The 15,321-nt window shown below is 37.7% G+C and overlaps 1 protein-coding gene across 1 annotated transcript in view; it reads left to right on the forward strand.

The window, feature by feature from the left end:
- Spag16 (sperm associated antigen 16) overlaps positions 1-15,321 on the forward strand; it is an 883,930-nt gene that overhangs the window by 536,403 nt on the left and 332,206 nt on the right. The window contains exon 13 of the mRNA XM_048459370.3: positions 277-403. Within this exon, the coding sequence (XP_048315327.3) occupies positions 277-403 (127 nt within the window). The remainder of the gene's footprint in view (positions 1-276; positions 404-15,321) is intronic.

The raw sequence follows: 15,321 nt of genomic DNA on the forward strand, positions 1-15,321 counted from the left end.
AATGTTTCTTTGAAACTGTTCTTTGTTTATTTGTGACAGTCTGTAACCCATGCCATCCTGGAACTCATGGCTACCCCGTCTCCAGAGTCTTAGATTATAGGCATGTGCCACTATGCCTAATATATTGGTATTGTAAATGTGTGTATGTGCACGCCCACATGTGCACATGATGCTTTTCGTTCTTTGGATTGCTTTTTATTAGCATTTCATAGGCAGTGCTAATAACAACATTTAGATACAAAATCCTAAATCCTTGTTCTTACTTCCTTTCTACAGTGAACGGTGCAGATATACATTATATGGACACACCGATTCTGTGAACAGCATTGAGTTTTTCCCCTTCTCCAACACTCTTCTCACTGCTTCTGCAGACAAGACCTTGTCTGTGTGGGACGCACGTACAGTAAGTCAATCACATGCCCTTCCCTCAGGCTAATTAGCATAAGCAATCTTATTAGTAGCCACTCTTTAGGTAATAGGTACAACTTTGAAAGTGTTAGGATTCGTATTAAAGAAAATTGTTACATTGTGTTTGTGTGCATGTGCACATATGTGTGTGCATACATGCATGCCCATCTACACATGTACCTCTCTGTGGTGCGAGGAGTATTATATATGTCATGTGACTGTTGTCAGATGGCAACTTTACAAGTGTTCAGAAATGAAACTCTGTGGCTTGGCCTTGACTTACACACTGACCATCTCACTGATCCCCAAGCAGAAAGAAACCGCAATAAAGAAAAGAGGAAAAAACATAATTATTATTTTAAACACAGATTTACAAAATATGAAGACTAGTTGATTGTGTTTTTATTTTCATCAATATCTGATGAGTATTTTGAAGAGAATCAGCGCTCTAACTGATTGCAAGGTGAAATTTTCCCAACTTTTGGTTCCTCAGTAAATAAGGAAACATTTTTATTGTTAAAATTATATAACTCCAATTGTGAAATAAAATAAAAATTTAAAATAAAGTATTGATGTCAAATTATGCATATAAAAATGACAACTCTAATCAAACAATGCTTTCACCAAAACCACACTAGTTCTGGTGACTTTGTTTCCAACTTTTAACTTTTATTTAAGAAATAAAACACAACAACTCCTTCCTAGGAATGACTCATATTTTAAAGTTCAAATTCCATAATTTATTCTAGAGTTATTTGTCATTATTTTCCTGTCCAACATGAATTATTGCTGATTTTTATTCAAATTATTCATTAAACAGTTAATGTAAATTGGCATTTATAGTTGGATTTTATGAGATGTTGAAAGAGTGGCCAGAATCGTCACTTCTTTCCTCCCTGTGATGGTAAGAACTGTGTGATGAATTGACAAAAGTCAGATGGCTTGATTTGTAGCATCGGCTTTATCCCTGGTTTTATTCTTCCATTTAATGATTAAAATATATAAATTTCTTTATAAGTGATAACTTCTCTAGGTATACGGAAGGTCTGGGCCTGGAAGACAATGGATGACTTCCTGTTCTAATTAGAGAAGCAGTAGCCATTCTCCTTTGTCACCTCAGTATGATCAACTACTCTTGAGGCACCTCTAAACTATTTCAGAGGAAAAAGGAAAATGCCCAGTGGATTATATTCCCATAAATTAGTTTTAAGCTTCCTTTTCCCACAGTCAAACATTTACTAGTCTTAAATCATTAACTCACCATAGCAACTTATTATTACAGGTAATGAATGTGGAGACCTCCCAGTCAGTCTCCCAGCCAACTCAACAGATCTGCTCTGAATTCTGTGGAGGATGAGGAGTGTGATATAAATCTTTAAAATTACCAGAAAGAGACTGTAAAAGAGGAGGGAGTTTTAGAAACTCATGAAACCGATGTCTTATGGGGTTGAATGTCTTTTTTTCTCAAAGTTGTAAAGCTAGTTTATTAAAATTGGAAACCAAGATTGTTTTTCTGTCAGAAAATGATATATTATACAGTAAATTTAGTGAAAAATTATGAAGCCTTCCTAAAAACTCGCATGAAAAGTCTCCATCCATGAGTGGCTTAAAGGGCTGCTTAAAACAATTGCCGTGCGGATGTTCAGTCATTCCCTAGACCACTGAAAATATTAAGGCCACTGGTATTTTTTACACAAGCAATGTGTCTAGAGGACAGTAAAACATGAATGACAAAAGGCAAGATGCAGTTCTGGACTGTGTCAGGGCGGGGCTGCCGTGTTCGGTGTGGCTGGCATTTCCTCACTCAGCCAGTTCACAACCTGGGTGCCAGCTGGTGGCCTTGACTGCGAACCTGTCCAGAGATAACCTGGTCCTGACTTTACTTTAAGATCCAGGAACTCATCTCTCTGAGTGCCTTTGAAGTAGAGAAACTGAGAGATCGCGAAAGAGCTAACATATTGTGTCCTGTCTGCGTGACCCCTGTCTTTGTCGCAGTTCAGCCTCACTCTCCCAGGAGTGTTGGGTTCCGCAGACGGGAGCTGTGTGCTCTGAGGGGAGAACCACAGCGTTCAGGGATGTAGAGGTCCGGGAAAGCACAGCTGGACCCTCTCCTCCTGGGTTGTATTCCTCATTCATTTTCTTTTGATTTTTCTTAATCAATTTTTTTTTCTCATTTAATATATCCTAATTACTGATTTCCCCTCTCTCTACTTCTCTCAGTTTTCCCCTATCTTCCTTCCCATCCAGAACCCTTTGTCCCTCATTAGAAAACAATAAGGCTACTAAGAGGTAATAGTAAAATATGATATAGTAATATGAAACAAAAGCCAATTCATCAAAATTGAACAAAGCAAGTAAAAGGAAAAGAGCCCAAGAGAAGGCACAAGAAACAGAGAGCCCATTATTCAGATACTTATGAATCTCATAAAGACACTAAAGTGAAAGCCATACTATGCACACTGTAGACTTGTATGGTTCAAAGAAAGAAGGTAAAATATATATTAATAAAACAGTGAGATTAATAAAAGGAGGGATGAGGGAAAGCCCTGACAGAACATCATGAGACAAGGACCTCCAAGGATGGCACTTATTTTATTTTCTCTTGGTCACCTATGGCTCGGCATGCAGCCTACCCTAAAGAGTAGTTTGTTTTTCTAGTATGACTTCCTTGAAGTAAACTGAATTTTCATTTGAAAGTGGCTATCAGTTGGAGATTACTTATGGGTTAGGGAGGAGGCATGTGATGTGTCGACTTCTCCTTTCACCTCTGTGACACCCTCCGGTGCAGCCATGTGCAGGGTGCGTCAGTTTTTGTGAGTTCATATGTGTATCAATCTTGTAGATTAAAAGGTCCTTGTTTGCTTAGTGTCCTCCATTCTCTCTGTCCCTTACTGTCTTTCTGCCTCCTCTTTCCTGATATTTCCTGAGTCCCAAGTGGAGAAACTAGATGGAGATATCCCATTTAGAGCTGAATGAGGACTATCACTCTACATATTATTCAGCTGTGGAGCCTTGCATTTAGTCCCATCTGCTGCAGAAGGAAGTGTCTCTGATGATGACTTAACAAGACAGGGCCCTAGGATCATAACAGAACATCATTAAAAGTCATTTTATTAAAAATTTCCACCTCCTCCCCACCTTACTTTTCATTCCCCCTCCCTACCTCCCCCTCCCTCTCTAGTCCAAAGTTCTTCCCCCTCCATCCAGGTCTATAAAGGTGAGCATCCAAACAAACCAGGCTCCCACAAAGCCAGTACATGCAGTAGAATCAAAACCCAGTGCCTTTGTCCTTGACTTCTCAGTCGGCCTTCATTGCCAGCCACGTTCAGAGTGTCCATTTTGATCACATGCTCCATCAGTCCCAGTCCAGCTGGTCTTGGTGAGCTCCCATTAGATCAGTCCTGCCGTCTCCGTGGGTGGACGCACCCCTTGTGATCCTGACTTCCTTGCTCATGTTCTCCTTCTCCTCATTTGGACCTTGGGAGCTCAGTCCAGTGCTCCAGTGTGGGTCTCTGTCTCTATCTCCATCCATCGCCAGATGAAGGTTCTATGGTGACATGCAAGATATTGATCAGTGTGGCTATGGAACAAGGCCAGTTCGGGCATCCTCTCCTCTGCTGCCCAAGGAACAATCCGGGGACCTCTCCTTGGACCTGGGAACCTAGAATCAATAAATTAATAAAAAAGACTTAAGGCCAACAATAGTTGAAATTTAATAAAGTGAAAAACTTTTGCACAGCTAAGGAAACAAGCCGGTGAAAGGGAGCCCAAAGAACAGGGGAGGAATGTTGACCCCCTACACATCTGATAGAGTTTTAGTATCTAAACATACAAAGAACTCGAAAAACAGAGTCAAAAACAAAACAAATGACTCATTCACAAAATGGGCCTGGAACCAGAATGGAGAGTTCTCAAAAGAAGCGGGGTGTGGGGAAATTGACTGAGAAATATCTTTAAAAATGCTCATTATCCCTAGCAATTAGGGAAATGCAAATCAAAACAACTTTGTGATTTCATATGATTCCAGCCAGAATGGCAAAGAACAACAAAGTAACCCACATCAAATGCTGGAAAAGAGAAAGGATTCTCTGCTAGTAGTATTGGAAAACTGGTGTATGCTTTTACTGTGTCTCATGTGGCATGTTGAATTTTCATTTGATAAATAAAAATATAACCCAAAAAAGTCATTTTATTGCTTCTTTTTCCCCAACAGTATTGTTTGTTTTAACCACAGGTACATGGGGTATCTAGTCTCAGTTCTGGATCTTCCAAGGAGTGTTAATATAGGTTCCATCTCATGGAGTTGGCCTTCAGTCAAATCAAGTATTGGTTGGTTCCTTCCACAAGTCTTGTGCCACTACCACACTAGCATATCTTGCATCCAGAACATCATTGTTGATTCAAGGGTTTATGGCTGATTTGGTGGTTAAGTTTCTCTTTGTTATTGGGCAGAGTATCTTCCTGGACTAGACATGTTGGCATGTAGTGGTGACGGCTCTATGTAGGTACCCACTTGACTTCTTCATGTTCAATAAGTTGTGTAGGTGTTGCCTTCAGCAATAGGGCCTTGAGTTCAGTCTGTGAGACAAAACCTATAGTTTTGGCAGCAGCCTGGGTGTTTTGGGGATTCCTTTTTGACCAACCACTCAATTACATGTAACCAAACCCTGGTACTAAAAGCTCATTAAGTGATAAGAGATGGCTCCCCCATCTTCTCCATGATTTGGCAAATTCAGTTAGATCTCTCTCTCTCTCTCTCTCTCTCTCTCTCTCTCTCTCTCTCTCTCTCTCTCTCTCTCGCTCACACACACACACACACACACACACACTTTTTTAACAAAGATTTTTATGGTATTAGGTTTCCATACTACTCCTCAAATGGCCCTTAATTTTTAACCACCTCTCACTGTATTCTCTCCATTGTTCTACTCCTCCTGGAACCTCTTTAGTTTATCCTTCAGTTCCAGTACCCTGCCCAATCCATTCTACTTCCCTTTGCTAGGGAGATATATCTGCCCCCTGCTTCTCCCACCCAGTCCCTTACTATTTACCTAAAATCTGAGATTCTATGCATGGTAGCTTAGTTATAATTGACTTAAGAGCTAATAGCCACATATAAGTGAATACATACCATAGTTATCTTTCTAAGGCTGTGTTACCTCACTCAGGATTTTTTTTCTAGGTCCATGCATTTACCTGTCAATTCTATGATTTCATTTTTTTAATGGTTAAGTAGTACTATATTATGTAAATTTACTATGTTTTCTTTATCTATTTTTTTATTGAGGGACATATAGATTGTATCCAGTTTCTTGCTATTATGATTAGAACAGTAATACACATGACTGAGCAAGTTTTCCTGTGGTAGGATGAAACATGCATTAGGTATATGCCCAAGAATGATGCAGCTGGGTCTTGAGATAGATTGATTCCCATCTTCCTGAGGAACCGCCACACTGATTTTCATAGGAACTATTCAAGTTTGCACTTTCACTGGCAATGGGTGAGTGTGCCCCTTATTTCATATCCTTGCCAGCATGAGCTATAATGTGTTTTGTCAACTTGCCCATTCAACATGTAAGATAAAATCTCAAAGTAGGTTTGAGTTTCATTTCTGTGATGAATAAGGATGTTGAACATTTCTTTGTTTCTTAGCCACTTGATATTCCTGTATTGAGAATTCTGTTTAGATCTGTACCTCATATCTAAATTGAGTTATTTATTTTCTGAGTATCTAGTTTTCTTTTAGTTCTTTACATATTATGGATATAAACCTCTGTTGGATGTAGAGAAGGTAAAATCTTTTCCCAGTCTGTAGAATGACAATGTCCTTTATCGTGCAGAAGTTTGTCAGTTTCATGGGTTCTCATTTATTAATTGTTGATCTGTCTTATCAGGGTTATGTTTGGAAAGATTCTTCCTGTGCAAATGAATTCAGGGTTACTCCCCACTTTTTTTCTATCTGGTTTTATGTTGAGATCCTTGACCCATGTGGAGTTGAGTTTTGTGCAGGATGATATGTGTGAACCTATTTGGATTCCTCTAAACACAACAGCCCTATCTGTTGAAGATGTTGTCTTTTATTTTTCAATGGCTTTTTTTTATCAAAAATCAGGTGTTCATAGGTGTGTGGATTTATGTCTTGATCTTCAATTCAATTCTATTGATCATCATGTCTTCTTTTCTGGCAATACCATTCTATTTTTATGATTCCTTTGTAGTGTAGCTCGAAATAAAGGATGGTGAAACCACCCACAGATCTTCTATGGTTCAGGACTATTTTTTAAAGTAATCCTGGGTTGTTGTTGTTGTTGTATCTGTTTTCATATGAAGTTCAAATTTTTCTTTCAAGATATGTGAAGGATTATGTTGAAATTTTTAGTGGAATTACACTGAATCTGTAGATTTCTTTTGGTGGGATGGCCATTTTTACTATGTTAATCCTACTGATTCATGAACATGCAAGAAATCTCCATCTTCTGATATCTTTATTCCTTTCTTCAGTGTGTTAAAGTTTTTATTATTCAAGTTTTCCACTCTCTTGGTTAGTTACCACAAAATGCTTTATAATATTTAAAGCTATTGTGAAAGATGTGGTTTCCCTTATTTCTTTTAGTTTGTTGTTTGCGTATAAAAAGACTATTTATTTTTGTAAGATAATCTTGCATCTAGCTACTTTGCTGAAAGTATTTATCAGATGTAGGAGTGCCCATGTGGAACTTTTAGGGCCACTTATGTATACTATCACCATCTGTAAGTTAATGTACTTTGACTTCTTCCTTTCCAATTAGTCTTTCTTATTTTTCTCTTTTCTCTCATACAATTCATTCTGGCTACAACAATCCTCCTTCCACGCCTCTCAGTTCCCCTCCCAACCACCCTCCAATAGATCCACAGCTCCTCCATTGTCGAAGACCAGCCTCAATGAAATTCATACATTTCTGGGCAGGAGCATGAAAATTAGAATTATTAAGCAAAAGTAACAGAGATGTGAGAGAAATAAGAGGCAGAAATACAGAATAGCACCAGGAGGGACATTTAGTGAATGTTGTTGATTGAGGTTTCTGTCCTGCCTGGTTCCTGCAGTCATTAAGTCCCAAAGAAATCACACAGAGGTCTACATTAATTATAAACTGATTGGCACATTAACTGAATCTTCTTTTAACTCTTATAATTCTTGTCTGTGTTAGCCATGTGGCTTGATACCTTTTACAGCGGGGCAGTCACATCTTGCTTACTCCGTGTCTGGCATCCTCTGTGTCTGGGTGATGACTACAGACTGAAACTTCCCTCTTCCCAAAATTCTCGTTGCCCCACCTCTACTTCCTGCCTTGTCACCCCACCTATACTTCCTGCCTGGCTACTGGCCAATTAGCATTTATTTAAAATACAAGTGACAGGGTACAGACCATTGTCCCACAGCGATACTGATTCCCAAATAAGCTTATATACTTCACTCCAAAAAGAGGAGGAGGGAGGCAACAGACAAATACTAATTAACCACACCTTAAGTCAGAATCTCTTGTTTATACCCATAACTTTTGTCAACAACTCTGAAAGAGCAAAAATAAGCTCAAATTCTCTGATCTCCAATCAATGTGGAACAGGCTCACAATTGTGGTCCATCACACTCCATTTTCATCTGAGAAAAGAGCAGGTCTCCCAGTGTTATCAACCAAACACAACCTAACAAGATGCAGTAAGACTAACACAAACCCTCATATCACAGCTAGACAAAGCAATCCAGTAGGAAGAAAAGAGTCCCAAGGGTAGCTGAAAGAGTCAGAGACACCTCCTATCCCACTGTTAGGAGTCTCACAAACACCCCAAGCTAAACAATCACAGCATGTATAAAGAGGACCTAGAATAGATCCATACAAGTTCCCCAATTTTCTCTTCAGTTTCTGTGAGCCCCTATGAACCCAGCTTAGTTGCTTCTGTAGGCCATGTATTCCTGGAGCTGTAGCTCTCTCTGGCTCCTACAGCCCTTCCTTCCCCTGTTATATAGGGTTCCCCAAGCTCCCCCTAATGTTTGGCTGTGAGTCTCTGCATCATCTCTGGAGGAAACCTTTCTGATGATAGTTAAACTAGGCATCAGTCTCTGGGTATAGCAGAATATTATTAGGAATCGCTTCATTGAATTTTTTGGTCAGTTTTTTCTTTTTTTTTTTTTTTGGTTCTACCTTATATCTGTGAGTGATCCACCTTTCAGTTACTGACCATGCAAACAATAGCAGGCATTGGACCCCTCTTGTGGCTTGGAACTCAAGTTAGACCAGTTATTGATTGTTTGCTCCCACAAGATCTGAGTCACCATTGCCCCAGTATCTCAGGTCACGAGAGGGTCAAAGGTTTTGGGGCTGTGTTGGTATCCAGGTCCCACCACTTGGAGCCTTAACCAGGTTACTGAAGATGGCCAGTTCAAGCTCCAAATGCTCAATTACCAGAAGTTCTCAATAGGGTTTTGCATAGGGTCCAGGAAGTTTCCACTTCAATAAGTTTCCACCTAGATGGCACCCTATTCCAGTAGCCTCTCCCTGTACTCTCTGCCTCTGACCTTCCTTCCACAACCTAACCCCTTTTGTTTCCATACACACCTACCCCCAGTATACCTGCTATTTCCCCTTCCCAGGAAGATCCATGCTAATCTCCTAATAGCTAATAGCCTCCCTAGGTTTGTGAATTGTAGTGTAATTATTCTTAAGAACTAATATCCATTTATAAGTGAGAACATATCATGTCTTTCTGGGTCTGGGTTCCCTAGCTCAGGATGAGATAGTTTTCTAGTTGTGTTCATTTGTCTGCAATTTTCATGATGTCACTTTTTCCCCTAATGGCTGAGTAATACCACATTGTGTAAATATATTACATTTTCTTTATTCATTCTTGTTTGTGGGGCATCTAGGTTGTTTCCAGTTTCTGGGTATTATTAATAAAGCAGCTATGAAAATAGTTGAACAAGTGTCCTTGTGATAGGATGGGGCATCTTTTGGGAATATGCCAAGAATGAGGTAGATCAAGACCCAGTTTTCTGAGGAACTGCCATATTGTGATATTTTTTAATAAAAAACATATAACTTAATTTTCTTGTCTCAATAAATTTTCTAGCTTTTACTTCTATGTCCAAGATAATCAGCCACCTAAGCCAGTAGGCTACACTAAATGGCTCATCATCTTTTACAGTACTTTCTACATTAAATGAAAAGGTAGAGTACAAGGAATGGTGGAGGAGACATGATTAGATGGGGCATCAGTGATTGCTTATTAAAATACACTTTAGTTCATTGATGTTAGTTTTCTAGTGCTATAAATTTATATGATAAGACATGGCATTTTATTTTACACTGATCATAGTAGGATGCTAGAAACAGTTGCCAAAAATGCATTTAATTTTCAACTTCATCAGTGACACATAAGACTTATAATTAGCACGTGGTGTTCTAAGGACTTCGAAGTCTGCACAAGGTACAGCCAAGCTGTCATCACTGAAGTTTTAATAGACTGTATGTGCAAAAGAATAAATAACAGTGGCAAGATTATTCTTAAGTAATTTCTGCATGTCGAACTGAAATTAAGGAAATACAGGCAACAAGGCAGGTCAAGCCAACACTATACAGCTGTGGAATTACAAATTAGCACCATGAGTTACAGTCCTTGCAGTTCCTCAAAGTGACAGCAACAGACCAAACACTGAGCTAAGTGATGTGTTATGGAATAATTCAGTTTCATTAAGTGCCATTCATCCTTTCTTCAAAAGAGACAGAAGTACAATCCAGAAGACCATGCCACAATTCTCAGATGCCTATTAAGAGACAAATAAATAACAATTTAGGGTCACACACATATGTGTGTATGTGTGTTTGTGTCCTCAATGCCAAGACCTATTTAAATTTTATTCTCATTTAAAAAGAAAATCTTGAACTTTAGAGTTTAAGATCGTAACTTTAGAGTTAACATCATAGTGTATCAGGCACAACCAGGAAGTTACAGAACCTGTATTCAGTTTTATTTCTATCTGGCTTCCAGACCCCCATCATCCTGCACATAAGGCAGAAAAGAGTGGTGGTAATAGAGAATTATCTTGTATGGTGAAATATGCTGTATGATTAAGAAAATCTCATTATTATATCAGTCTTACTAGCCATTCAATAATATAGGTTAAATTCTATCAGATCTAAAATTCTGGGCTCTGCTTTGGTGTACCTCCACCAATTGCTTGTCTATGTAATCTTCCTGAGTCTGAGTGAAGGACTGACAGGGTGGATGGTAGTGCGGCCATTCTCAGAGTCCTCACATAAACACCAGGCCAATGGAATAAGCACTTGCTTAACAGAGATATTGATACTCAATTGGTCTTTATTTTGGCGGCTTTAAAATAGAAAAGTTATGATGCAGTCAAAAAGGAAATGGGATGCTCGAGTGACTAGGTAATAATTACCAAAGGACTATTAATAATAGAATACTTTTAAAAAATGTTTAACTTGTTTTAACTTTCTCAAGTAATAAGGTTAAGTTACTCTGTAACTTTCAATGCTCCTCATGAGAATTAAAATGTCTAAAGTGCTTAACAGAACAAAGAGCCGGATTATATGGATTGTATTTAATTCCAAGTTGAAAGGAACAATAAATAAAGCTTACCAGAGATTTATCTTTTAAATATATAAAAGTAACATGGATTAAATAGTCTGTGCAAAGTTCATAGACTTCTATACAATAATTTCCTTATGGTATAGATACTCACCCAGTTGGTCTTTATCACTGAAATGGATTGTTTATATCAAATTGAGAGGTTTGTGTCATTAGACAAATGCTATGTAGAAGTCTGTGAACTTGGCCTGCAGTACACATAGATGGTTTGGTTTATCTTATCATCTTTTATAGTATCCCTATTGGAAACACTTGGTATTTGCCCTTGTGATAGAACAGCATTTTATTAAACATTCCACTGTATCTAAAATTTGTACAGAAATAATTTAATCAGTATAAATCACTGTACATAAACTAAATCAATTTAATAATCATAAGGCTTTGAAATGCTATTTAATTCTGATAAATTATTGCAATCTTGTATATATACTTTCCAAACAAAATCTTTTCATACACATCACAAATGACATCACTCTCTCTTTTACCTTATAATTAATATAAGCAACATTTTAATGGCTAGCAAAGGGAAGATCCTATTTTGTATATGAGTGCCAGCCTTTGGAAAATATGATTTTCTTTGATAAAAAAGTGATTTTTGTTATAGTATACAAATGGATACAACTTGTGAGATTATAGAAAATCTGTAAGGCATAAGTCCCGAGTTAGAGAACAATGAGTTCTCAGTTTCGCTATCACATTTCCTTATGTCTTCGTCCCTCCTCAATCACTGGACCCTTACTATGGCGATTTATTGTTAAGTCAAGGGAAAACTCTCAAGACTTTCATGATGGAGAAATGACCATAATATGGTATAAGAGTTTCAAAACTTTAGAAACACGGAATTCTTAGGAATCATATTTGTACATCTTTTGTGTGACTCACTATTTCACAGCCATCACATTGTTACATGTATGTGTTACTACTGGACACATTTTGTAAATGAAGCAACCGAGGCCAATATATTTATGGATTTTGTCCAAGGCTACCCCGTTAATAAACTACAGGTTGTGGGCTTGGATCCAGTCCTAAAGTCTATTTGCTCCTGCTGTACCGTGATATACAAAGTGCACCCAAACTGACTGAGCCAGGGACTTAGAGGTAAACAGTAAGTACATTTGACTTTTTAAATGTATGTTTCTACCACATCATTGAAGCCATTAGTCACTGTCTAATATGCTAAATTGGTGAGATTTACCATTTGGTAGGGAAAATAATGCGTCATTTATCAAACTCAACATTAAATACTTTACAGAGAAATAATTAGCAAAGTTGTAAGGCATACAAAATTTCCTTGGTTGCCTCTCCAAATACCTAACCTTTGAGGCATGAGGAATTACTGTAGGAGGATGAAGTATGCCTTTAATGACAGAGGCAAATTCACCAAGGATAAGAGGATATGCAGTGAGGCAGCTGAGTGATAGAGTAAGGGCTTTCCAAAGATCAATTGTTGTGGCTAATTCTACGTGCTAAAGACTTGGTTTGTTTAAGAACTTAGGGTAACTGTTGTAGAATATTATTTAAAGATGTTTTACATTTATTCATGCTATGTAACATTTGTTTTATTGATGCAAAGATTGCTGCATTCTTTTTATGTTTCATCTGTTTAACTCTGTGAAGCTGTGTTACTTTTTCTAAAACACCTGATTGGTCTAAGAAAGGGATGAACAGCCAATAGCAAGGCGGGATAAAGGATAGGTGGGGCTGGCAGGCGGAGAGAAAAAATAGAAGGAGAAAAAGACAGCAAGAGAAACAAGTAAAAGAGAAGAGGGTGCTAGGGGCCAGCCACCCGGACACACAGTCAGCAACGGAGTAAGAGTGAAAGACACACAGAAGTAAGAAAAGAAAAAAAAGCCCAGAGACAAAGGTAGATGGAATAATTGGTAGAGAAAAACCGCTCGAAAGAAGCCAAACTATGGATGCTCATTTCTAAGAAAGGATTAGCCTCTCTGTGTATTTATGTGAGAGCTGGGTGTAGGACCCCCTCTCCCCCAATGAGCAGAGTCAAAAGATCAAAGAACCAAAGCGTAAAATCAAGGGACAATGGGTGACTTGCAGGAATTAAGAGACAAAGTAGTGAGTTTGGGGGGAGCACATGTGCGTAATATGAAGCTCCCCAGAGCCAGGTGTGCAGCAGCGTGAGGAGAGTCACAGGGTGACTAACATCTCCAGATTATCAGAGCAGTTAGGAGAGTAGAGGTATTTTTAATTTTGCTAATTTTATGCTAACTTGTCCTTTGATGACTAGAGTCCTCACAATCTTCCCAGTGAGTCAGACACTGCCAAGAAGATGTTTTCTGCTCCCACAGAATTTCACACTTAGTTTTTCTTTTAACAAAACACTTTTTTAAAAGTTGTAGTTGTGACTAGTGCTTCATCCGCACACGCCCTACCACCGCTGCCAGGTACATATATTCCTGATATGTAAAATTGACCTTTTGTGTGATGGCAAGCATGAGTTAACAGTGCGCAATCAGAAAATAATTTTTAAAAATAATTATACATCTAATCATCCCTTCCAAGGAAAGGTGACATTATGGCAAACAAAAAAAGGTACCACTTTCAAAGGAAACTGCTGCATAGCATCAGATAAAATGTTTTTCAGAGTTTCCTTTGCCAAATCTATTCAAGGACAGTAATTTTGCAAGTTCTTGTAACAAATTCTTTTATTCTGCCGATGCAGAATTCTCTATATTGATTTTAAATATTTTAAAGTTTTAAGTATTTTATGAGACTGATGTCTTGGCAAAGGTCTTAAAAAATGTTTACAAAAATATTTTATTTAATTGGTAGATAGCATTATTTCTCTGTGTGTGAATTTGTGTGCATGTACATGTGTATGTGTATATTTGTGTGCAAGCATGCAATGTGGTAGAGTCTGAGCACACCTTGGAGGACTCGTCTTTTCCTTCTTCCATGTGGATTCTGAGAACTGAACTTAGATTCTCAGAGTTTACATCATGTGCCTTTGTCCTGTGTCCCATGTCACCAGCCCAGAGTTCTTTCGGGGTTTTCTATTTTTGTGAAGAATTATTTGCAGCTCCAAAACTCCAAAGCTGACTATATACTAAGTCACAAAGTCACCATATACTAAGTCACAAAGCAAATCTCAACAGATTAAAAAAAAAACCAAAATGATATAATCTCCTGCATATTTTCAGACAACCACAAATTAAGGCTGGATTTCTACAACAGAAACAAAAGAAAACCTACGAATTCATGGAAAATATATTATTTTCTACTGAATGAAAAATGGGTCAGGACAGAAATCAAGAAATTAAAGACTGTCTATAATTGAGTGAAAATGAATATACAACATGCCAAACTTATGAGATACAATGAAAGAAAGTAGTCCTAAGAGGTAAGTTCATAGTACTAAATGATGATACAAAATATTGGAGAAATCTCATACCAGTAGCTTAACAGCACAGTTGAGCACTCCAGAGCAAAACAGAAGAAATCATTTCAAAAGGCATACATAACAAGAAATAAGCCAACTAATGTTGGAAATAAAGAAAATACAAATAAACAATACAATACAAATAATAGATGAAACAAAGAGATTGATTCTTAGAGAAATCAGTAATATTGATAACCCCTTATCCAAATTAACTAAACACTGGAGAGATAACATCCAAAGTAACAAATTAAAATGAAGGGGAGGAATAAAATTAGATACCAAGGGAATCTAGAGAATCAATAAGGGCAAACTTTGGAAAACTGTACATACCAAACAGGACAATCTAAAAGAAATAGGTAACTTACTTGGTGTCTACCAATTACCAAAGTTAAATCAGCATCAGAAAAACAATTTAAATCAATAGAAATATACACTCTAGTAAAATAGGAGCAGTAATTAAAAGTCTCCCAACTAAAAGATAAAAGCTAAGGGCCAGGTGGTGTTAGCACATGATTCTTCCAGACTTTCAAAGAGTGTTAATGTCAATACTCCTCAAATTATTCCACAGAAAAGAAACAAAAGGAACATGGCCCAATTCATTTTATGAGGTTATAGTTACCCTGATACAAAAACCACATAAGTCCTAACAAAGAAATATAACTACAGGCCAATTTCCCTTATGGAAACAAAGGCAAAACTTTTCAATAAAATACTTGCAAACCAAATACAAGAACACATGAAAAAGATTATCCACCATAATCAAGTAGGCTCCATCCCAGAAATACAGAGATGTTTTGATCATATGCAAATTACTAAATGTACTCAAAAAAAGCAAATTGAAAGACAAAGCACACATTACCATTTCATTA

Source organism: Myodes glareolus, chromosome 1 (assembly GCF_982192425.1).
Source record: "Myodes glareolus chromosome 1, mMyoGla1.1, whole genome shotgun sequence".
Taxonomy (NCBI): domain Eukaryota; kingdom Metazoa; phylum Chordata; class Mammalia; order Rodentia; family Cricetidae; genus Myodes; species Myodes glareolus.